The following is a 21534-nucleotide window of genomic DNA, read 5'->3' on the forward strand; positions in this document are numbered from 1 at the left end:
TAGGGTTCCCGTGCAGCAGGCTGTGTGTGGGCGAAACGGGAGCGGCACGGGCTAGAGAAGAGATGGAGTGATGTGGTACAGGAGGACGTGGAGCTGAGTGGACTTGCCGATGACTGGTACCAGCGGTGTCAAGATCGGCCTCTGTGGAGGAGGCTCGTGAAGGACGCTACTGGGCAGTTGGAGGCAGTCGCCCTCCAACAACAACGGAGGGCGGAGGAGCGACGCTCATAACAACGAGCGGAGCTCCGGGTGGCTAAAGCACAGCAAGTTGGCACAGTAGGGGGCACAGGTGGTGCATCAGCCAGTCGTCTCGGTCATCTCAGTCAGTCGACCCGTGCCACCTGGCTCTGCCCCGTGACCTCCTGCCAGCGGGCGTTCGACACTTCACGTGGCCTCAAGGTGCACATGGCCTGGCACAAGCGTCGTGGTGACGTCACCGCCACTTAGTGGCGAATAGCGGTTGTTGTGTGCGTGTTAGGGTGCCCGTGCAGCAGGCTGTGTGTGTGCGCGTTAGGGTGCCGTGCAGCAGGCTGTGTGTGCGTGTTAGGGTGCCCGTGCAGCAGGCTGTGTGTGCGTGTTAGGGTGCCCGTGCAGCAGGTTGTGTGTGCGTGTTAGGGTGCCCGTGCAGCAAGCTGTGTGTGCGCGTTAGGGTGCCCGTGCAGCAGGCTGTGTGTGTGCGTGTTAGGGTGCCCGTGCAGCAAGTTGTGTGTGCGTGTTAGCGTGCCCGTGCAGCAGGTTGTGTGTGTGCGTGTTAGGGTGCCCGTGCAGCAGGCTGTGTGTGTGCGTGTTAGGGTGCCCGTGCAGCAGGCTGTGTGTGCGCGTTAGGGTGCTCGTGCAGCAGGCTGTGTGTGCGCGTTAGGGTGCCCGTGCAGCAGGCTGTGTGTGTGTGCGTTAAGGTGCCCGTGCAGCAGGCTGTGTGTGTGCGTTAGGGTGCCCGTGCAGCAGGCTGTGTGTGCGTGTTAGGGTGCCCGTGCAGCAGGCTGTGTGCGTGTTAGGGTGCCCGTGCAGCAGGTTGTGTGTGCGTGTTAGGGTGCCCGTGCAGCAGGCTGTGTGTGTGCGCGTTAGGGTGCCCGTGCAGCAGGCTGTGTGTGCGTGTTAGGGTGCCCGTGCAGCAGGCTGTGTGTGCGCGTTAGGGTGCCCGTGCAGCAGGCTGTGTGTGCGCGTTAAGGTTCCCGTGCAGCAGGCTGTGTGTGCGCGTTAGGGTGCCCGTGCAGCAGGCTGTGTGTGCGTGTTAGGCTGCCCGTGCAGCAGGCTGTGTGTGCGCGTTAGGGTGCCCGTGCAGCAGGCTGTGTGTGCGCGTTAGGGTGCCCTGTGCAGCAGGCTTTGTGTGCGCGTCAGGGTGCCCGTGCAGCAGGCTGTGTGTGCGTGTTAGGGTGCCCGTGCAGCAGGCTGTGTGTGCGTGTTAGGGTGCCCGTGCAGCAGGCTGTGTGTGCGCGTTAGCGTGCCTGTGCAGCAGACTGTGTGTGTGCGTTAGGGTGCCCGTGCAGCAGGCTGTGTGTGCGCGTTAGGGTGCCCGTGCAGCAGGCTGTGTGTGCGCGTTAGGGTGCCCGTGCAGCAGGCTGTGTGTGTGCGTGTTAGGGTGCCCGTGCAGCAGGCTGTGTGTGTGTGTTAGGGTGCCGTGCAGCAGGCTGTGTGTGTGCGTGTTAGGGTGCCCGTGCAGCAGGATGTGTGTGTGCATCTTAGGGTGCCCGTGCAGCAGGCTGTGTGCGTGTTAGAGTGCCCGTGCAGCAGGCTGTGTGCGTGTTAGGGTGCCCGTGCAGCAGGCTGTTTGTGCGCGTTAGGGTGCCCGTGCAGCAGGCTGTGTGCGTGTTAGGGTGCCCGTGCAGCAGGCTGTGTGTGCGCGTTAGGGTGCCCGTGCAGCAGGCTGTGTGCGTGTTAGGGTGCCCGTGCAGCAGGCTGTTTGTGCGCGTTAGGGTGCCCGTGCAGCAGGCTGTATGTGTGCGTGTTAGGGTGCCCGTGCAGCAGGTTGTGTGTGCGTGTTAGGGTGCCCGTGCAGCAGGCTGTGTGCGCGTTAGGGTGCCCGTGCAGCAGGCTGTGTGTGCGTGTTAGGGTGCCCGTGCAGCAGGCTGTGTGTGCGTGTTAGGGTGCCCGTGCAGCAGGCTGTGTGTGTGCGTTAGGGTGCCCGTGCAGCAGGCTGTGTGCCTGTTAGGGTGCCCGTGCAGCAGGTTGTGTGCGTGTTAGGGTGTCCGTGCAGCAGGCTGTGTGTGCGCGTTAGGGTGCCCGTGCAGCAGGCTGTGTGTGCGCGTTAGGGTGCCCGTGCAGCAGGCTGTGTGTGTGCGTTAGGGTGCCCGTGCAGCAGGCTGTGTGCGTGTTAGGGTGCCCGTGCAGCAGGCTGTGTGCGCGCCTCGTGTATGGGGGGGGGGGGGACGCGAGCGTCCAGTGCGGCGCGCGGTTTGTGTCGCGACGCGTCTCGAGCCCGCGGCCACTCTGCGCCTCTCGTTCCTTCAATTGTCACGAGCAACAAAGACACCGATTCAGAGCAAACAAAACGTGCTCCAAGCAAGCATAAGCCCCGCAAGTGACCCGACCCCCCACAATGGGATCAGATCAGCACCCCCCCCCCCCCCCACAATGAGAAACGTACACAGATCTCCGCTGCCTCCAAGCGCGGCGGTGAAGCCGAGGGGCGGGGCCGAGCGCGCCGCTCGCGAGGCCCCTCCCCCCTCCTCCCCCCTCATCCCCCCCCCCAATTCAGCATCGCGGACCCCGCTCGGCAGGCGCCGCCCCCACCTCCGCTCCACTCGCGGAGAGCGCCGCACGCAGCAGCCGCGCGTCCATTCATCTCGCGCGCGCCGCAAACTCGGCTCCATCTCCACGGGGAGCGCCTCGGCTCCATCTCCACGGGGAGCGCCTCGGCTCCATCTCCACGGGGAGCGGCGCGGCTCCATCTCCACGTGGATCGTGCCGTCTCTACGCGTGGGTTTGAGCAAGGGGTCGAGCGAGCATGGCAAATAGCACGGGGTCCCAATTGCTTCTGTGGACGGAATCGCTGTTCCCTCGATTCTTGTTCCATAAATCCTTCTATGGACGAGCACACGCCCAGGATAACCGGATTTTGCCATGACACACCTTTCTTCACATCATCATAATTTATCTTCTCCGTATCTCACGAGGTCACTCCTTCACAGAACCGTAGTTTATTTTCTCGACATCTCACCAGTTCATCCCTGCGCTTTGCAGCTCCGCGTCGCGCTCCAAACTCGGCTCCATCTCCACGAGACTCGTCCCGTCTCCCCGCGCCTCGAGTGGCCACGGGGAGCCGCTCGCTCTGCGCGCGCTGCCTCCGCGCTGCTGCTGCTGCGCTCCGCGGGTTCACGCGCCCGAGGAGGAGGAGGGGGGGGGCACCCGCGTCTCGGCTGCCCGCGCCGCTCAGGGCCGCGAGGTAAGGAGCGCGGCGTCGCGCTCATCACAGCGGGACGATCCGGGGGGGACCCCAGCAACTTGGGACCCTGCGACGGGGACCCGAGCAGGGTTCGGGCGGAGGAACTGGGATTTCGCGCGTTCGTTCGTTCGGAGGAAGTCGACGAGGAGGAGGACGAGGAGGACGTCGAGCAGCAGCCGCTCTTCCCTCGACGACGACGCCGGATCGAGGGAGCTGAGCGGAGGGACCCAGAGGTCCGGTCCGTGACCGTCGAGGACCCCCCTCCACCTGACATTGACCTCCCGAGGACCCCCACAGCCTCGGTGACCACCAGACGGAGTCACGACGAGGAGGAGAACGAGGAGGGGAGCGTGACGACAACCGAGACAAGGGAGGGGGTCACTGAGGGTCAGCGTTTTCAGGACCAGGGTCTCTCCCCACCCCGCCCCCCCACTCGAGGGGGGGGTGGGGGTGATCGAGGGTGGGGGGAGAGGAGTTCGTGGCGCCATGCGAGGGTCGCGCTGGCTCTTCGCCCGCCTCGTCCCGCTGCTTTTGGGGGTCGCGGCGGCGAGGGGGCCCAGCGCGTGGGCCGCCAGTGGAGGCGCCGCTTCGGCCACGCGGCCCCCCGGGGCCACGGCGGAGCCGTCGCCGCCGCCCGAACCGTCGCACGAGCAGACGCCGGAGCAGTGCCGCGGCTACTACGACGTGATGGGCCAGTTCGACCCCCCGTTCGTGTGCCAGAAGCACCCCTTCTTCATCTGCTGCGGCTCGTGCGGGTTCCGCTACTGCTGCAAGGAGCCGAGCGCGCGCCTCAACCAGACGCAGTGCGTCAAGAACGAGACCCCGCGCCTCGCCAACGACTCCACGGGGCCCCCAGACGTCGTGGGGCCCTTCGGCCCGACGCGCGACAAGACGCACATGGTGGTGTACTCGGTGTGCGGCATCGTCGCCTTCATGCTGCTGGCGGGCATCTTCACCAAGGTCGGCCTCTACAAGCCCGCGGGGGGGCTGCTGCCCGCGCAGCCCCCTGGGGAGCCGGGCGGACACTGCAGGTAGGAGACGGGACCACACGGGAGGGGGCCCGTGTGGGCGCTTGGGTGTCTCTGTGTGGAGGGCTCGGGGTTTCTATGTGTGGGGATTGGGGGTTTATCCGAAGCGTTTGGGGTTCTGTTTGGGTTTGGACGACCCGAGGGGCCTCGTGCACAAAGCGAGACGTGGTTTGCGAGCTCCTCTCCCCGGTGCTGGGGAGCACGGCCGCTCAGTAGCGGACGGTTGTGGTTGGGTTCGTGGCTTTTTGTCGTTTCTTTGGTGTGGTCGTTGTGATTATTAGTGCGGTGGTTGTGGAGGTTGCGGTTGCTGTAGTTATTGTCGCTCTTCTGTGGTTGAGGATGATGATGGATGAAGGCTCCGTGTTTCATCTGCGAGACTGCGATGCCAGGAGTCGCATGTTACACTCACTCTCTTCACCACGTGCGCGCACACACATACGTGTACACACACATACGTGTACACACACACACGTGTACACACACGTGTACACACACACACGTGTACACACACACACGTGTACACACACATAGGTGTACACACAAAGACAACAATCTCCCTTTTGCTTTTAGCCAGCGCCTATGAAATCTGGCACGGTACACGAGGGGGGGGGGGGGTGGCCAGCACCACGCCCGACCGCCTTTGTCTCCCTAATAACGATGTTTACACACCGGAGCAGGTACTCATTTGAGGTTGAGTCGAGATTGAGAGATGACCCAAGACCGGTTCAGATAATCGTCACTGGCGTTGACCGTGAGCGGGAGGCGTGGCGCAGCGCGCGAACCGCTCCGCTCCACGTGCACACAAAGAACCCCGCGTAGCTGCAGACTGTAGGAACAAGAGATGTGAGCGAGCACCTTTGAAAGTCGGCACGGCACACGAGGGGGTGGATGGCCAACATCACGCCCGACCGCCTTTGTCTCCCCAGTGGCGAAGTTTACACACCGCATCAGGTACTCATTTGAGGCGGAGTCGCCCTAAGAGAGGCCCAGGACCAGTTCAGATATACATAATTTGTGTAGACAGTGAGCGAGTTCGAGCACAGCGCGCTAACCACTACACCACTGCTCCCCACGTGCACACACACACGCTCACACGTGTATACACACCTACAATAGCTGCCCTTCGCCACTAAGAGGCATTGACGTCTCCACGATGTTTGTGCCAGGCTAGGTGCACGTTGAGGCCACGTGAGGGGTAGAAGGCTCGCTGTAAGGTCACGGGGCAGACCCAGGTGCCATGGGTTGACTCAAATGACTGGCAGATGCATCACTTGTGCTCCCGTCTGTGCGAATTTTCTGCGTTTTAGCCGCCTGACGCTACGTTAGTTGTTGTGAGCGTCGTTACTCTGTCCATTATTGTTGGAGAGCGACTGCCTCCAACTGCCCAGTAACGTCCTTCACGATCCTCCTCCACAGAGGTCGATCTTAAAGCCGCTGGAACCAGTCATCTGCAAGTCCAATCAGCTCCACGTCCTTCCCGAGCACATCATTCGATCTCCTCTCCCCCTCCCCTATCTGGCCCAGGGGTCGGCAACCAAAATAACAAGAAAATAAAAAATGTCCAATTCGGTAAGAACTCAATATTTCAAGAGCCCCAGTGAATATGAATAACGTCACGAAGCAGTCCTTAAAGAGCCGCATGCGGCTCTGGAGCCGCAGGTTGCCGAGCTCTGATCTGGCCAAACAGCAGCTGCTGGGCATGCGGTGGCTGGGCTGGCGTGCTCCATTACCCAGCCAACGCAGCCTCGCCTGCCTGAGAAACTCATAGACGGGAATGTGTCCAGAGCTTTCGAGAATCTTTGCGCTCCTCATATAATCCAGGCTGGTTAAACTCCGGATGGATCGTAGGCAGGCCAGCCTGAAGTATGTTCCTTTAAAGGGCACCACGTTTCGCATGCATAGAGAAGGGAGGGCATAAATGTGCGGACAGGCCAGGCAGCTTCCACACAGCGTTGCGCAGCTGATGAAAAGAGAATGCCGCTCGACTGATTCGACGGAGCGAGGCCACTGCCAAATTGCAGATGCTGTGTGAGTGTGAATATCTCTCAGTTCCATTCCCGATCACGGCCAAAATCAACGACGAAGATGAGTGTCTGGTGCGGTGTGTAAACATCAACACCATCGGGAAACAAAGGCTGCCTAGCGCGGTGCTGGCTACCCCATCCTCCTGTGTAGTCTATTGGTCTTCATAGGTGCTCGCAAACAACACTTGCCTGTGTAGGCTATACGGGAGATCTTTGGCCCAGCGTGTCTGTGTGCGTGCACTGCAGTGCATGCGGACAGCAATCAGCGCGCGCCTATGTTGTGATGCTACCTGGGGAATGCTCCCAATGTCTCAACCCGTCCCCTTGTGAAGCACTGGGGCTGCAGGGTGAGGGGTGAGGGTGCAGGTGAATGCGATGGGGTGAGCGAGGGTGATGTGACGAGATGAATGGTGAGTGACGGGGGGCGGGGGGTGAGCGATCGTACTCATTGCAGCTCCCGATCCAGCTGGAGGAGAGGAGTCAGCCTGCCCCCCCCCCTCTCTCCTGCCCCCCCTCTCTCCTGCCCCCCCCTCTCTCCTGCCCCCCCTCTCTCCTGCCCCCCCCTCTCTCCTGCCCCCCCCTCTCTCCTGCCCCCCCTCTCTCCTGCCCCCCCCTCTCTCCTGCCCCCCCCTCTCTCCTGCCCCCCCCTCTCTCCTGCCCCCCCTCTCTCCTGCCCCCCCTCTCTCCTGCCCCACACCGCTCTCCCGTGCCTCCTCTCCCCTTCCTCTCTCCCATGCCCCCCACTCTCCCCTGCCCTCCCTTTCACCCGCCGCTCTCTCATGCCCCCCTACCCTGCCCCCCTCCCTTTCTCCCATGCCCTCCCCTCACTCTCTCCCCTCTCTCTCACCCCCGCTTCCCCCTCTTTCCCCTGCCCCCTCGCCCAGGCTGCTGGACGTGTCTGCACGCCAAGAGAGTGGACTGGCGCTGCCCACGGACAGCGGCTCCACCCCGGGGTTCCCCTCCATGCTGCCCCCCCGGGCTTCCTCCATGGAGGCCGGGTTCATGCACGGAGCGAGGCCCAGCCTGGGTACACTCACCACGCTCACTCACCATACTCACCACGTACACCACACACCATGCTCACCACGCCAGGGATACTCACCATGCACACATTCACCATGCACGTGACTAATTCCCCATGACTGATTTGCAACGTACCTCGTGGCTGATTCATCTTTCCCGTGACTGATTCACAGTGACTAACTCTCCGTGTTCCCCGTGACCAACTCTCCGTGTGCTTTGTGACCGATTCGCCGTGTTCCCCGTGACTGATTCACTGTGTATTCTCCGTCCTCTCTTCATTCCTAGATCAGCCCCAGCTCAAGACCATCTTTCATTCACAGCCGCACCTGGCCTCGGAAGCCCCGCCCACCTACGAGGCAGTCAATCAGGCGGAGGGAGGCCGACATCCCTCCCTTCCGAAACGAATTGGTGAGGATGCCCTTCCCAAAGATTTGGGTCCACGTGCCCATGGCTCCCTCTGCTGGCCGGGCGCTCCGTCCCCAACGCGCAGGGAAGCAACACGGAGCTGGGTGTGAGTGGATGGCAGCACGGCGGTGGAGACAAGACGGTTGGGGAGCGCGGGTGTCGGGATGTTTGCTCGACGGGAGGATTGGTGGGTCTCTTTGAAGCTGGAATCAGGTGACAGAATGGGGGGGTCAGCAGAGCGGTGGAGACATGTCTCTGGTGGGGCTGAAGGATATTTTGGATCTAGGAGGTGGCCTAGGGAGGGAGTCACAAAGTGATGGGTGCGATGGTGGCGAGAACGATGGACTTGGTGTTTGAAGTGATGTTGGAGAGTGGCTATGGGAGTGAGCGGGAGATAAGATTGGTGGGGAGATCCATCGAATTCTGGACAGAATTTGAGATGGAACTCGCTGGATGAAATACACGGATGTAGACATCACCCAAAATGGTTTGTGGAGGGGAGGAATTACCTCGTGTCGAGATTTTATTTGGACGTGACAGTGGTAGAGATGCTCAAATGTGAAATTTTGGAAATTGATTCTTGAATATAAATCCACTTCACAGCAATTTTCGTCGGTTTCAACGTGGGGATGGATGATAAATCCATCAATGCTGACTGGGGTCCATCTGGGTGTCTCTCATAAGCGGGTGCGCCGTCCCCCACCCTGCCCCCCGTGTCCGTGCTATTGCAGAGAAGTCCGGGCTCCTGGATCACTTGGGGAAGATTCACTTCTCCTCTGACGCGGGGCCGCCAACCTCCCTGCCCCTGCGCTCTGCCAGCCCCGTCAAAGCGAGCACGTCGCGCCAGGCGAGCGAGGCGAGCGGCAAGGGGGGCGGCCGCGGGGACGAGGACGAGCTGGCAGGGGCCAAGAGCCGCATGACCAAGATGCACTCGCACCCCGGCGCGTGGGCGAGCCCCGCCAGGGAGCGCTCCCTCCCCCGCGGCGAGGGGGACTCCGTGTCGCGCTCGGGCTCCCAGGCGCTGCACCAGCAGCAGCACCACCACCACCACCCGCTCCACCACCACCACCACCAGCCGCCGCCGCAGCACCAACAGAGCCAGCACCAGAGCCAGCACGAACATCACCAGCACGAGCATCACCAGCCACAGCACCATCAGCAGCAGCAGCACCACCACACTCTCCAGCACCACCACACGCGGGGGCAACAGCAGCAGGGTCCTGGGGGCCCCGGGGTGCGGGGGCAGCTGTCCCAGCAGGACACTTGGCCTGGGCCCCTGCGCTACCACAGCACCCTCGACAGGATCCCGACGAGCGGCAGCGGGAGCGGCCGCCATCACCAGCGCCAGCAGAGCGCGCTCAGACCCTCGCAGACGACGCTCAGCAAGACCGAGGTGACGGTGTGAACGGCGCTGACCTCGTCTCGTCTGCAAGGCGAATGCAAGTTGCCCCACGTTCCTGCCGATGGGCCCCTGCAGTCTCCCACCGTGGCGTGTGCTGTGCGGGTTCGCGTGCGAGCGGCGCGTGCAACGGTGCTGCTGGTGGCCCCACTGCCCCGGCCCCATGTCCCTGCGGGCGAGGGTGTGCGGCCTCACAGTGACCCTGGCTGCCCTGGTCGCTCCCCGCAGAGCCCCGCGCGGAGCAGAGGTTGTGGATTGCCATGGAGCGCGGCGTGTGTCCCCGGATTGTGTGTCGTGATTCGTACACAGTTTACATGTTCGGGTCGTGGTTCGGATGAGCGGGGTGTGTGCGGCGACGTGTGTCGCGCGTTCTTCGCGACCTTGTTCATCTTTGTCGAGGGAACGATCGGCGGAACGAAACACCTGGGGGCCACCGTGGCAACCCCGGGCCGAACCCACGAGGCCGGTCCGCGGGCCGCACCGTCGGTCGTGGACGCGCGCTGCGTTGTGCAGGATGCATCTCTGGGCCCTGCAGGGGCGGCACGTGCCCAACTAGCCCAGGCCACAATCACAGCCAGCACTGGATTTTAATCACACGCGTCGTCTTTGGTGGCAAAGAAGAAAAGTTGATGTTACCGTGAATTTCTCCGAGATCGTCATCGTTTTATATCCATCGCTCGCGTGCGTCCGATTCAACCGCTTGTCCTTTTTGGACAATGGTGAGAAGGAGCTTCTAGCGGAGGCCGCTCTCCCTAAACGTAATGAATCGTGGCACTTGATGGGGACGCTGCAATAACATTAGCAATAACGCAGCGGCCACACGTCGATGTTAGCGGCCGAGTGTGCCAGTGGATTTATACTCTGTGGGTTTTCCGTCTATTTTAAGATTTTCCTCACATTTCTTGCCTTTTCCATAATTCGCTGGATTTTCCTTTGGCGTTTTCAGTAGTCTGAGTTTCCGACGGCTTTTCCGTCAGTGTATTAGTTTTCAATGAGATATGTCGGTATTTAGTTCCAGAGGTTTTTCTATGATTTGAAGCTATCCATTGATTTACCGGTCTGGGGATCCAATCCCGACACTTCTGTTCCTGTACCACATGGAAATCCTCGAGTCTCGGCCATAACTGGGCCATCTGCCCCCACAACCACCGTGTCGTGCATCTTAAACTTCAAATCAAGAGGAGGCCGTGCCGAGTGAACTTCACGAGGAGGCTGGAGCAAACCAAGGTGTAGGCCGCAGCCCGGGCAGTGGGCCCTCCAAACCCAACGTGACCAGTAGCGCTCCCCTCTCCTGCCAAAGTCTCCTGCATGGAGGAGTCGGAGCAACTCTCGCCCCCATCGTTGGGCTCGCTCTCACAGTGTCAGTTCTCCTCCTTCGCCCGTCCCCGCTTGCCGTAGGCAGGCGCCCCCCTCGGCAGCGCCGATACAAGGGCTGCTTGTGCACGTGCGGTGGCTGGGGGCCGCCACACGCGCCATACTCAATATTCGGCCCCCCAGGTGTTGCAGGTATTTTTGTCGATCAACACGACACGTGACGCCCCAAGCCTGCCCAATTCACCCGCGTCCACGCAGTGGGGGCCTGGGCCGTGTGGGCCCCTGTGTCGGTGGTAAGCACAGCTGCATTCCCCACCACTACAACCCAATCGTTTTTTGACGTTGTAATGTTAATATTAATAACTCTCGTCTACAATTCGAAATGTGCATGAGCCCTGTGATTGTGTAATCATACATACATACGTAAGCTTTTTATGGAACGCACTCGTAATATGTACACGACTTCAGTGGGTATTTTGTAAGACCGTGTGATGTCCACGCTTCCATATATTTATAATTACAAGTCATACACTAGTGAAATTACATAGAAAATGTAGGGGTTTTTGTCCATTCCAAGCTAATACTACTCGCTAAAAACATTCCAGCCGTGCGTCTGTGTGAACAGCAGGCCCGGCGAGGCAAGCGGACCCCTCTCCGAGCCGTGCCTGGGCCTGACACGGCCGTGGGGAACGCTGCATTTTGTCGCTGACCGATTCGTCTCGGCTGCAGGGTCTAGAGGTGGCGTAATTTCCATAATGGTTACAGAAACAATTTCTGGCGAGCCAGAAATGAAGAGGACAGAGGTGCGAGCGGTGTCGAGGCAAAGCAATACGTGGCTTCCCTGGTAGCGCAGCGAGACCAGCGTGTAATATAATCCCTGGTGTTTTTGTTTACAATGTAACCACGGCGTATACGTGATTAAACATTAAAACGACCTAAATACAAGTGAGCTGTGTGCTCCTGTCCCGGCGCGGCCTGCGCGCACGCTGAATCTCAAGCAGGGCCCATGACGCATCCACTCCCACATGACACGGGCGCTTTATTGGCAACGCCTTCGCACCACCACTCTTTGCCCCACCACTTCCCTCCCCACTGCCCCCCCCCAATCCATCCCGTCATTCCTAAATCCACGTTCAACACGCACACCCGACACCCGAGTTACAGCTCGATGACCCAGCTTTACGAAGGCCATATGCTTTTCTCAGTTAAAAAAATCTATTGTGAGCAGCTGCAGCAGCAGCGGCCGCCACCCTGTGCTAATCAGGCGCCGCGCCCGGTTGTTTTTCCGCGAGGGTCACTGCTCCACGTCAAGCTCGACGCATTCCGGGACCTGGTCCATCCCGTAATATCGGTGTCGCACGCCAGCCTCGGTTACCGTGACGACACGGAGACCCGACACGTCGCTGCCTATCTGGCAGCCGATGGCAGAGGAGACCACCACCTCGACGGCGCCGCAGCGCCCTCCCGCGTTGCGGTGGTAGTGGCCGGTGAACACGGCGCAGACACCTGCGAGTGGCGACACGACGCGGGTGACACAGGTGAGCGCCGGTCAGCCTCCAGCTTCTTCACCTGCAATAACGATTTCTTTTGCTCGAGCGCCATTACACGCCGGGGCGTCTCGGAGCGCTTCACACACAACAAGCTTACATCACATCTCGCACAAAACGGAGACAGCAGACACCCTCGACACACCCGCACAGCTGAAGTCAAGGAGCTTCCTCGCACTGAACGACACTCCTGCAAGGAGACGTGGCGGGAGCAACTCGGACGCATCGGTGCCGAGATCAGCGTGGGAATCGAGGTGAGTGGACAACTCTCCACAGGTAAATTCGCGGGGTGGACCACGTGGATGACCGAACCAACTTGGCACCCAACCCGGCCACTTGGCAGTACACAACCTGAGAGCTGCTGCGACTACGGTAGCGAGAGGCAGAGAGGACCGTGTGACACCTGCTGCTCTGCCCACTGCTGGAGAAAGGGCACTGCACTGTGCAGGATCTTGCAGCAGGCGACCCGCGAGCGCCGAGATGCGATCGCCGTTCGAAGGACACCGACTTTGGTGGACGGACACGAAAAGAAGATTTCACGCATTCAAACGACAGCCCCAGTGGTAGCCGTCCTGGCTCGAGGTGATTCAGCACCTGGCCTGAGCGGGCATGAGCCTTCCAGTAGGGGGTGGTGATTTCTGCGTGTTTCTAACGAAATCGGGATACTGTAATGTCCACTGTGCAACAGAGTACAGCCTCACGGTTGACATCCGCAGGATAACCAGGGTGGCCTTCTGGATTCCAAGTGGCGAACGTGCTAGCGCCGAGCTACGTCACCGCCCAGAGGTCGCGGCTGGCGTACGTTTCACTGCACGAACATAAAAAACCCGATTCAACAACCGTGTGTGGGTCTGGTTGGGAGAGTGAGGTGGCGGTCACCAGCGGCGCTGAACTTGTCCAGGAGGCGCCGTCGCGCATGGCGCTCCACGTTGAAGTAGTCGTCGTCCTCGTCGGGCGCGACGAGGAAGAGCGGCGTGTGCTGCAGGATGACGAGCGGCCCCCGCGGCCCCTCCGCCTGCAGACACAAGGGGCGGCGACGCGGCGACACGCAAGGACACAACGTGACAAACGCGCAGGGCAACACCCCAACGCCAACAACACCCCAATCACAGCACCCCAGCACGCGAGCCAACGTAGCGGCACTTGCCGCAAAGTCGGGGGACGTCCGACAGACCCGCGTCGCCGGCACCATCCGGCGATCGCGGTGGGGGCCAAGTGCGGGCGGGAGCCCGCCGCTCACCCGGGCGCCCTCTCGCCGGGGCCGGCGGGTGGTGGCGAGGGGAGAGGGTGGACGGCTCTTCACCTTGTAGCTCTCGAGCTGCTCTTCGAGCCAGCGCTCCTGCTCCTCCGCCAGCTCGGGGCAGAGCGACGCGTCCACGAAGAGCTGCGAGTTGAGCACAAGGAAGCGCGCGCCACCCGCCCAGAAAGCGAAATAGTCGTCCCCCCAGGAGCGGCGGTAAGCCTCCACCGTGGCGGCCGTGGGGGCGTTGCCGATGTCGTGGTTGCCCGGCAGCAGCACAAGCGGGATGGCGGGGTCCAGCTCGCACAGGGCGGCTCGCAGATCCTCCTCCTGCGCCGCGCGGTTCGCTTGCCCTGCGCCACGCGACGCGTCGTGCAGACAGAGCGGGAAGGGCAGCATGGGAGGAAAGGTGAAAGGGTTAGGGGTGATTTAATCATCTGCGTGTTGATTGCAATCGTTGCCATTCGTGCCTTTTCTGATGGCAGTCTCGTTTCCAAGTTGACGGTGACCGATTTGACGGTTGCCAGCGTTCGACCCCACAATGACGGTGCCATGTGGGGCCATGGGGAGAGGCAACGATGACAGACGTCGCGACCGATGGGGGTAAGTCGACGCGGCCGACACAGAGCCTAGTTAATTACTCTGCCAGGACAGCTGGGGCACTTTTAAACGTGTGGTGCAATCGAACGAGCAGTCTGTCCCGAGCGAGCTGCGTTCTCTCATTACAGCTGCATGAGTTCGGCCGTCTCAGCCTCAGGCGGTGCACCGGTCTGCGAGCATCACGTCCGTCTGTGCGTGCGTGCGTGCGGCGGTGGTGCACGGGGATAACGCTGGCGTGGACACGATCGTGGCAGCAGTAGCTCCATCAGTAGCTGGAGTTGTCTCCAACGCCGGGGAGGGTGCTAGCACCGTGTGTGGTGAGTGCGTTTGTACGTAGAATATGTGGGTGCAGCGAGTGGGGTTTGTGCGTGGAGGAAGTGTGCATGTGCGCAGAGTACGTGGTGATCGAGTTTCAATAGTACGTGGGTGCACGTGGCATGTTGTGAGCTTGTTGAGGTGTGTTGCGCGTGCAGTCGAGGTGTTTGTGTGGTTAGCGTGTGGGAGAATGCGGTGAGCATGTGGCGAGCGTGCGGGTGAGGCCGTCCTCACCAGGCATGGCGTGCACGAGGTCGCCGCACAGCACGAGGAAGCGTGGCCGCGGCCGCATGCGGTTGACGGCGGCCACGGCGGCACGCGCGAGACGCAGCTCCTCGGCCCACTCGTCCCCACCCGCCGCGCTCACCACCCCCGACTCCCACTCCTTCATCAGCCCCAGCTGGGGGTCGGCGCCCTGCACAAACAAGAAGCTGCCCTGCCACTCGCCTGCGGGGCGTCGGGGTAGACGGGAGGAAAAAGGGCAGGGCAGGCCGTGAGGGGCAGTGTGAGAGGGCAGGGTCAGATAATTCTTAGGGCAGGGCGAGGGGCAAGGATGAGAGATATGGGTGAGGGTAGGGATACAGACGGTGGCAACGGTTACATTACTGATACAATGGTGTGTCAGGTGTCTAGTGAGCACATACAAAGACGTGACGCTAACCTCGGTAAGGAGCGAGTCTTGGCACATTACTCGGCGATGACGAGAAATTAAATAATGACGCTGAAACATGCGCTGCTAAAACATGCAGCCAGGAGGGAGTGCGGCTGATAGGACGTGAGAAACACATTTTTATTAGAGATGTGGAGACGATGTCTGATTGTTTTGTTAATTGCTGTCGGTGTGCTGCGCGGACGATGAAGCGCCGTCACATCTCTGCCGTGCTCGCACGTCCAGGCACGCGAGGTCACGGTCACGGCACACAATCAAGGGTCGTGACGATAAAGGGGTGGTCACGTTTAGCTGTCAATGCTGGTGAAGTATGAAGTCTGGTGGAGTTTGGCGATGCGCAAGGACGGTGAAGACGACGGCGCGGAGGTCACGACCCGGCCGGCGGCGGCGGCTCCGCGGTGGCGCTCGCGAGAGCCGCGTCCTGGCTGGGCGCAGACGATCGTCACCGTCGCTCCGGGGTCGATACAACGGAGAACCGCTCCGTATGAAAGTCCTATGGATTGCCTCGTCCCCGCCATGAGGAATGTCCACCACTGGCTCAGAGCAACAAACATGCATCCGTGCTAACTTGAGCAGGAAATCAACGTGTGAATTGCATTCGTAATGAACGAGTAATTAAGGGTCGTGACCACAACCGGGCTCGTCACATCTTCATTCGTGACGCAAGCGAGGCCACGCTCCAGCGGCCTTGTCACGCAGCGTGGTGGTGGTGGTTGTGGTCACGCAGCGTGGTGGTGGTCACGCAGCGTGGTGGTGGTTGTGGTGTTGGTTGCGAGCTATGGTTGTGGTGGTTGTGGTGGTGGTGGTCACGCAGCGTGGTGGTTGTGGTTGTGGTCACGCAGCGTGGTGGTGGTGGTCACGCAGCGTGGTGGTGGTTGTGGTGGTCACGCAGCGTGGTGGTGGTTGTGGTGTTGGTTGCGAGCTATGGTTGTGGTGGTTGTGGTGGTGGTCACGCAGCGTGGTGGTGGTTGTGGTGGTCACGCAGCGTGGTGGTGGTTGTGGTGTTGGTTGCGAGCTATGGTTGTGGTGGTTGTGGTGGTGGTGGTGGTGGTCACGCAGCGTGGTGGTGGTGGTTGTGGTCACGCAGCGTGGTGGTGGTGGTCACGCAGCGTGGTGGTGGTTGTGGTGGTCACGCAGCGTGGTGGTGGTTGTGGTTGCGAGCTATGGTTGTGGTGGTTGTGGTGGTCACGCAGCCTGGTGGTGGTTGTGGTGGTTGCGAGCTATGGTTGTGGTGGTGGTCACGCAGCGTGGTGGTGGTTGTGGTGGTCACGCAGCCTGGTGGTGGTTGTGGTGGTGGTTGCGAGCTATGGTTGTGGTGGTGGTCACGCAGCCTGGTGGTGGTTGTGGTGGTGGTTGCGAGCTATGGTTGTGGTGGTTGTGGTGGTGGTCACGCACGCTCATCCAGGCCCAGGAAGCGGCGCTCGCGCGCGCGCCGCGTGAACTCCGCCTCCATCCCCGCACGCTCTCGCCGGCTGGGGGGTCCGCGCGCTCCTGATTGGTCACGCGCTCCTGATTGGTCACGCGCTCCTGATTGGTCACGCGCTCCTGATTGGTCACGCGCTCCTGATTGGTCACGCGCTCCTGATTGGTCACGCGCTCCTGATTGGTCACGCGCTCCTGATTGGTCACGCGCTCCTGATTGGTCACGCGCTCCTGATTGGTCACGCGCTCCTGATTGGTCACGCGCTCCTGATTGGTCACGCGCTCCTGATTGGTCACGCGCTCCTGATTGGTCACGCGCTCCTGATTGGTCACGCGCTCCTGATTGGTCACGCGCTCCTGATTGGTCACGCGCTCCTGATTGGTCACGCGCTCCTGATTGGTCACGCGCTCCTGATTGGTCACGCGCTCCTAATTGGTCACGCGCTCCTAATTAGTCACGCGCTCCTAATTGGTCACGCGCTCCTGATTGGTCACGTGCTCGTTGATTACCCGCGCTGGTCACGTGGCCCCGCGATTGATTGATCACGTGAAAACTCACAGCGATTTGATTTCGTAGAGCGCATAGGCAACGACAGACTCACGTGATTGGGTGCCATCCGGAGCGTCACGTGACAGTGGCAGCCAATTGAGACGAGGGCGTTGGCGGTCGCGGAAGCGCATTGGGAAATATAAAGTCAGCTCTGGTCACGTGATTCTTTGTCCAACATTGGAATTGGTAGTTCGGATAGAGGCTCTGTGGAATTGGTAGTGCGGATAGAGGCCCTGTGGAATTGGTAGTGCGGATAGAGGCCCTGTGGAATTGGTAGTGCGGATAGAGGCCCTATGGAATTGGTAGTGCGGATAGAGGCCCTGTGGAATTGGTAGTGCGGATAGAGGCCCTATGGAATTGGTAGTGCGGATAGAGGCCCTGTGGAATTGGTAGTGCGGATAGAGGCCCTGTGGAATTGGTAGTGCGGATAGAGGCCCTGTGGAATTGGTAGTGCGGATAGAGGCCCTGTGGAATTGGTAGTGCGGATAGAGGCCCTATGGAATTGGTAGTGCGGATAGAGGCCCTGTGGAATTGGTAGTGCGGATAGAGGCCCTGTGGAATTGGTAGTGTGGATAGAGGCCCTGTGGAATTGGTAGTGCGGATAGAGGCCCTGTGGAATTGGTAGTGCGGATAGAGGCCCTGTGGAATTGGTAGTGCAGAGGAGTGCCGCTTACGATGACGATCTGGATCTGTATTTCGGCTGAAGGAATCCGATGAGCGATGAAGCTCTTGTTTCACAGAAGTCAACAGCAAACAATATAAACAACTAAAGGAGTGCAAAATATATAAGATGTTCAGCAAGTCACTAAATATAAATACTGTACATGCATTAACTATACAAGTCCTATTGGTCAAGCTTGGGAAAGGCAGAAAAATCAACAAAACAGTCCGAGCCCGCACCAAGATGACACCACGCAGCAGGAGTCATTCAATACAATGGCACAATAACATGAAACTATCGATACACGTGTAATGATACAAGTTACAAATCACATTTGCAAATGTGACTGTATCCAGCACGAATCTTCTGTTTCAATACATTTTTTTAAAGGAAGATTTCCGACGTTAAGGGAGGAAACAAGGTTTGTTGCAAAGCGTTGGTGCTGCATCCGATTGTTGTTCTGGGGAGAGAGACAGAGTTGGTGTACTGCGGCCCCCCACCAGGGGGCAGCCTCTCCACCCGGGCACGAGACCGCTGCCGGCCGGAGTTGAGCGGAGCAGATGTGCCGTGCAGAGAGGCTCTGACGTGACGCCTGATGCGTGTGGCGGCTTTGTGGTTGTGTTCCTCTGCGTGCGTGTGGCACCATTTGAGGCGCTACTCACGTCTCAGTTTGTGTGTCATTGTTTGCACTCACCGAATTAAGTTTAACACAACACCTAACACTCACAAACTCAAGTTAAACATGTAGGACATAGGAATGTCATGGTTTTGTATGTATTCACTGAATAAAGTTTAACACAAAATCTGACACTCAGAATCAAGTTTAACATGAAGTCGGACGTCAGAATGTAATGGTCTTGTTTGCACTCACTTTGTGAAGTTTAATACGAGATCGGACACTCACAGAGTCAGTTCTAAGATGAAGTCGGAATATTATACACTGAATCGCGGATATTATAAAATCGGACATTGGCATAGCATAGATTGCTAAGCATTAAAGAATGACATTTGTCAACATCAACTTAACACAACACTTTGATCGACTATATGAATAAACTAATATAAAAAGTTACGTACAAATCGGACATCAATGCCGTTATGTATATGTCAACCGTGTAATATAATTTAATAATAATAAGTAGTCAATTTTCAAGATCGCTACCAGATTGACTTAGAGCTGGGTGCCGGATGGACTGGGCAGAATTGATACAAGAACCGCGATTCACGATCCACAAGACCACCAACACCAATCCCCGCCATTCGCCACGAAGCGACGGTGATGTCACCACGGCGCCTGTGCCAGGCCAGGTCACGGACAGACCCAGCAGGTGCCATGGGTTGACTGAGATGACTGGTAGATGCACCACCAGCGGTGCCCCCTACTGTGCCAGGCTAGGTGCAGGAGGTCACGGACAGACCCAGCAGGTGCCATGGGTTGACTGAGATGACTGGTAGATGCACCACCAGCGGTGCCCCCTACTGTGCCAGGCTAGGTGCAGGAGGTCTCGGGACAGACCCAGCAGGTGCCATGGGTTGACTGAGATGACCGGTAGATGCACCATCAGCTGTGACCCCTATTGTGCCAGGCTACGTGCATGTCATGAGACAGACCCAGCAGGTGCCATGGGTTGGCTGAGATGACCGGTAGATGCACCACCAGCTGTGACCCCTACTGTGCCAGGCTAGGTGCAGGAGGTCACGGGACAGACCCAGCAGGTGCCATGGGTTGACTGAGATGACCGGTAGATGCACCACCAGCTGTGACTCCGACTGTGCCAGGCTAGGTGCAGGTCACGGGACAGACCCAGTAGGTGCCATGGGTTGACTGAGATGACCGGTAGATGCACCATCAGCTGTGACCCCTACTGTGCCAACTTGCTGTATTTGAGTCGCCCGGCAGTGGTAGAAGCAGCACGGTAGAAACACCAAAATAAAACCTTTTATGTGCAAAGACACCCCCATCGGCTAATGCCACGCCCAATTTAATTCCATATATGGGGGGGGGGGGCAAATCTGTGATGGGTGATTTGGTCGGGAGTACAATTTCATTGTGTTACAGCGCCACCGCAAGGTCATCGCCATCCAGCACCGCAAACATTATTGACATGATACATCAGCATCGTTAGTAAATATCATGATCGTCCTTCCACATTGAACATCATTGTTCAACATCCTCCATCACCGTGTCATTAGACATCAGTCAGCAGCAGCAGCAAGCATAATCACCGTCACCAATCAACAACATCCTCATAATCGAACATCACTGTCGCCATATGTGACTAAGTTTGCACTTAGTCACATTCACTTTAAGATGTTTTTGTTCATGTTTTTGTTTTTTGTTTGTTGCGGTTGCACCCGATTCAAGAGCTGAATGGCTCACAGGGCTATACCTAATAAATGAACTTGAACTTGAACCACCGTTGTTAAGACCACCCGCATTATAATGAATCAGCCGCAACATGCCCGGTGCGACATCACCTTATCACCACCGCGATGGCTGTAAGCAACCCCCCTTGCACAGCTCCTGGTGTCAGTCCACTGCTGGCTGAGGCCCTCCCCTTGCCCTCCCCTTGCCCTCCCCACGCCGTGCTGGGCGTGGGAGCTACTTTGCCGTACTTCGCGCTGGTTGCTGCGAGTTGGCGAGGCGCGGCAGTGGGTGCATTGGCGGGCAGTACCGTACCACAATGGTTGTTTGCAAAACTGCCCTCTGCTGCTCACAACGTTGCCCGTCACCTACAACAACTTGTTGTGCACGGTCGTCGCCCATCCAAGCACCATCCAGGCTCAACTCCGCTTAGCTTTCGACATCTGACGAGATCGGGAGCGTTCCCTGGTGATTTGGTCATGGGTGATAAGTCGGATGTGCAGTATTTATGCGTCATCTTCCTCAATTATTACAGCATAAACAATCATGTCCTTTAATTTAACCGATAAAACCAGAACTTTAGGACTCTCTCGGGATGTTTGGCCAATTCCTTTTGAAAGAAGCATTTGTCTTCGTTCCAAATTAACAAAAAAAAGATCCTCCACCCACCGCTCACGGGATTGGACTGCGCCCAAAGCTCAACACAGACGATTGACGAACCCATTTGCTGTCCTGCCATTGCCATCTCCTGGCCACCTCGCAGCCGAGCGGGTTTGGGTGGCAACACACATCTGTGCGTGATCCACCAACGCTCGCCCCAAAGCGCCGGTCTGGGTCACGGCGTGCGTACTGCCACTGCCCCCGGTCGACTTGAAGCTCTCAGCCGTTCCGGATAGGAGACTCCTTGGTGGCGTGGGGGTTGACGGCTGTTTTCACGATCACCGCACGTTGTGGACTTGGGCCGTGTTGGGCTGTGGACTTCAGAATGAATCCGTTGTGACCGCGCAAACCGAATAGTATAGCGAGCTCGCCAACTCGTGCGGCGACTCCGCAAAACCCATCAGAAATAAAGTTGTCAAATGTTTTATACCTCTATAAATAAGCGCTGACTTAACAACCTCAAGAGGTTTGGAAGAATCGTGCAGCCGATGCTATCTACAAAGAACAACGTGGCGCGGGCATGCGTCCTCGTGTCTCCCCGGTGTCTCACCCCTGCGTGTCTCAGTGTCTCACCCCTGCGTGTCTCAGTGTCTCACCCCTGAGTGTCTCAGTGTCTCACCCCTGCGTGTCTCAGTGTCTCACCCCTGCGTGTCTCAGTGTGTCCCCGGTGCCTCGCCGCGTGTCTCCGTGATTCGGGGTCTGGCCCGTCCTGCGATGTTTCATTTTGCAGTTGCTCCCACGCAGCAAGAGCGGTGGTGGTGGTGGGGGGAGGCGATCGGAGACGGGTAACCCGCGCTCTGGGGCCCGAGCACTCTCCTTGCCCCGGGGGCCCCGTGCCTGTGCGAGGGAGAGCATGAACCCTCGCGCAATTAGCGCAGGGCCCCGTTAATTAGGGGGAGACGCCACGTGACGCGGGGGCAGTACCTGGA

General features: G+C 59.1%; 2 protein-coding genes across 5 annotated transcripts; one reads left to right on the forward strand and one right to left on the reverse strand.

Annotated features, from left to right (window-relative positions):
* Positions 1–3742: 3742 nt before the first annotated feature.
* On the forward strand, positions 3743–11034 carry LOC133341000 (protein shisa-9-like). Its single transcript, XM_061549579.1, has 4 exons — positions 3743–4413; positions 7319–7461; positions 7743–7865; positions 8594–11034. The coding sequence occupies exons 1-4, from the start codon at positions 3869–3871 to the stop codon at positions 9265–9267; spliced, it is 1485 nt and encodes a 494-aa protein (XP_061405563.1). The 5' UTR covers positions 3743–3868; the 3' UTR covers positions 9268–11034.
* Positions 11035–11047: 13 nt separating this feature from the next.
* Positions 11048–16786, reverse strand: CPPED1 (calcineurin like phosphoesterase domain containing 1). 4 transcript variants are annotated; one of them, XM_061549584.1, is made up of 5 exons: positions 16343–16786; positions 14512–14806; positions 13426–13715; positions 13002–13137; positions 11048–12081 (listed from the first exon to the last, which is right to left on the reverse strand). In XM_061549584.1, the coding sequence occupies exons 1-5, from the start codon at positions 16346–16348 to the stop codon at positions 11870–11872; spliced, it is 939 nt and encodes a 312-aa protein (XP_061405568.1). In that variant the 5' UTR covers positions 16349–16786; the 3' UTR covers positions 11048–11869. The 4 variants fall into 4 exon arrangements, with proteins under 4 accessions (XP_061405568.1, XP_061405567.1, XP_061405566.1 ...); XM_061549583.1 differs by having other exon boundaries at positions 14512–14724; positions 16343–16573; XM_061549582.1 differs by lacking the exon at positions 16343–16786 and adding an exon at positions 14939–15480 and having other exon boundaries at positions 14512–14724.
* Between the last annotated feature and the right edge of the window lie 4748 nt (positions 16787–21534).

This window comes from Lethenteron reissneri, chromosome 10 (assembly GCF_015708825.2).
Source record: "Lethenteron reissneri isolate LAM-NWPU_2019-01 chromosome 10, ASM1570882v1, whole genome shotgun sequence".
NCBI lineage: Eukaryota > Metazoa > Chordata > Hyperoartia > Petromyzontiformes > Petromyzontidae > Lethenteron > Lethenteron reissneri.

Bases quoted from the DNA above. Each gene is read 5' to 3' on its own strand.
- LOC133341000 (XM_061549579.1), top strand. From the start codon at position 3,869: ATGCGAGGGTCGCGCTGGCTCTTCGCCCGCCTCGTCCCGCTGCTTTTG. The intron at 7,462-7,742 runs GTACACTCACCA...CTTCATTCCTAG, and splicing joins CGGAGCGAGGCCCAGCCTGG to ATCAGCCCCAGCTCAAGACC. The intron at 7,866-8,593 runs GTGAGGATGCCC...GTGCTATTGCAG, and splicing joins CTCCCTTCCGAAACGAATTG to AGAAGTCCGGGCTCCTGGAT.
- CPPED1 (XM_061549581.1), bottom strand. From the start codon at position 15,007: ATGTTTCAGCGTCATTATTTAATTTCTCGTCATCGCCGAGTAATGTGC. The intron at 13,716-14,511 runs GTGAGGACGGCC...CGCGTGGCGCAG, and splicing joins CCTCGTGCACGCCATGCCTG to GGCAAGCGAACCGCGCGGCG. The intron at 13,138-13,425 runs GTGAAGAGCCGT...TTGTGTCTGCAG, and splicing joins AGCAGCTCGAGAGCTACAAG to GCGGAGGGGCCGCGGGGGCC.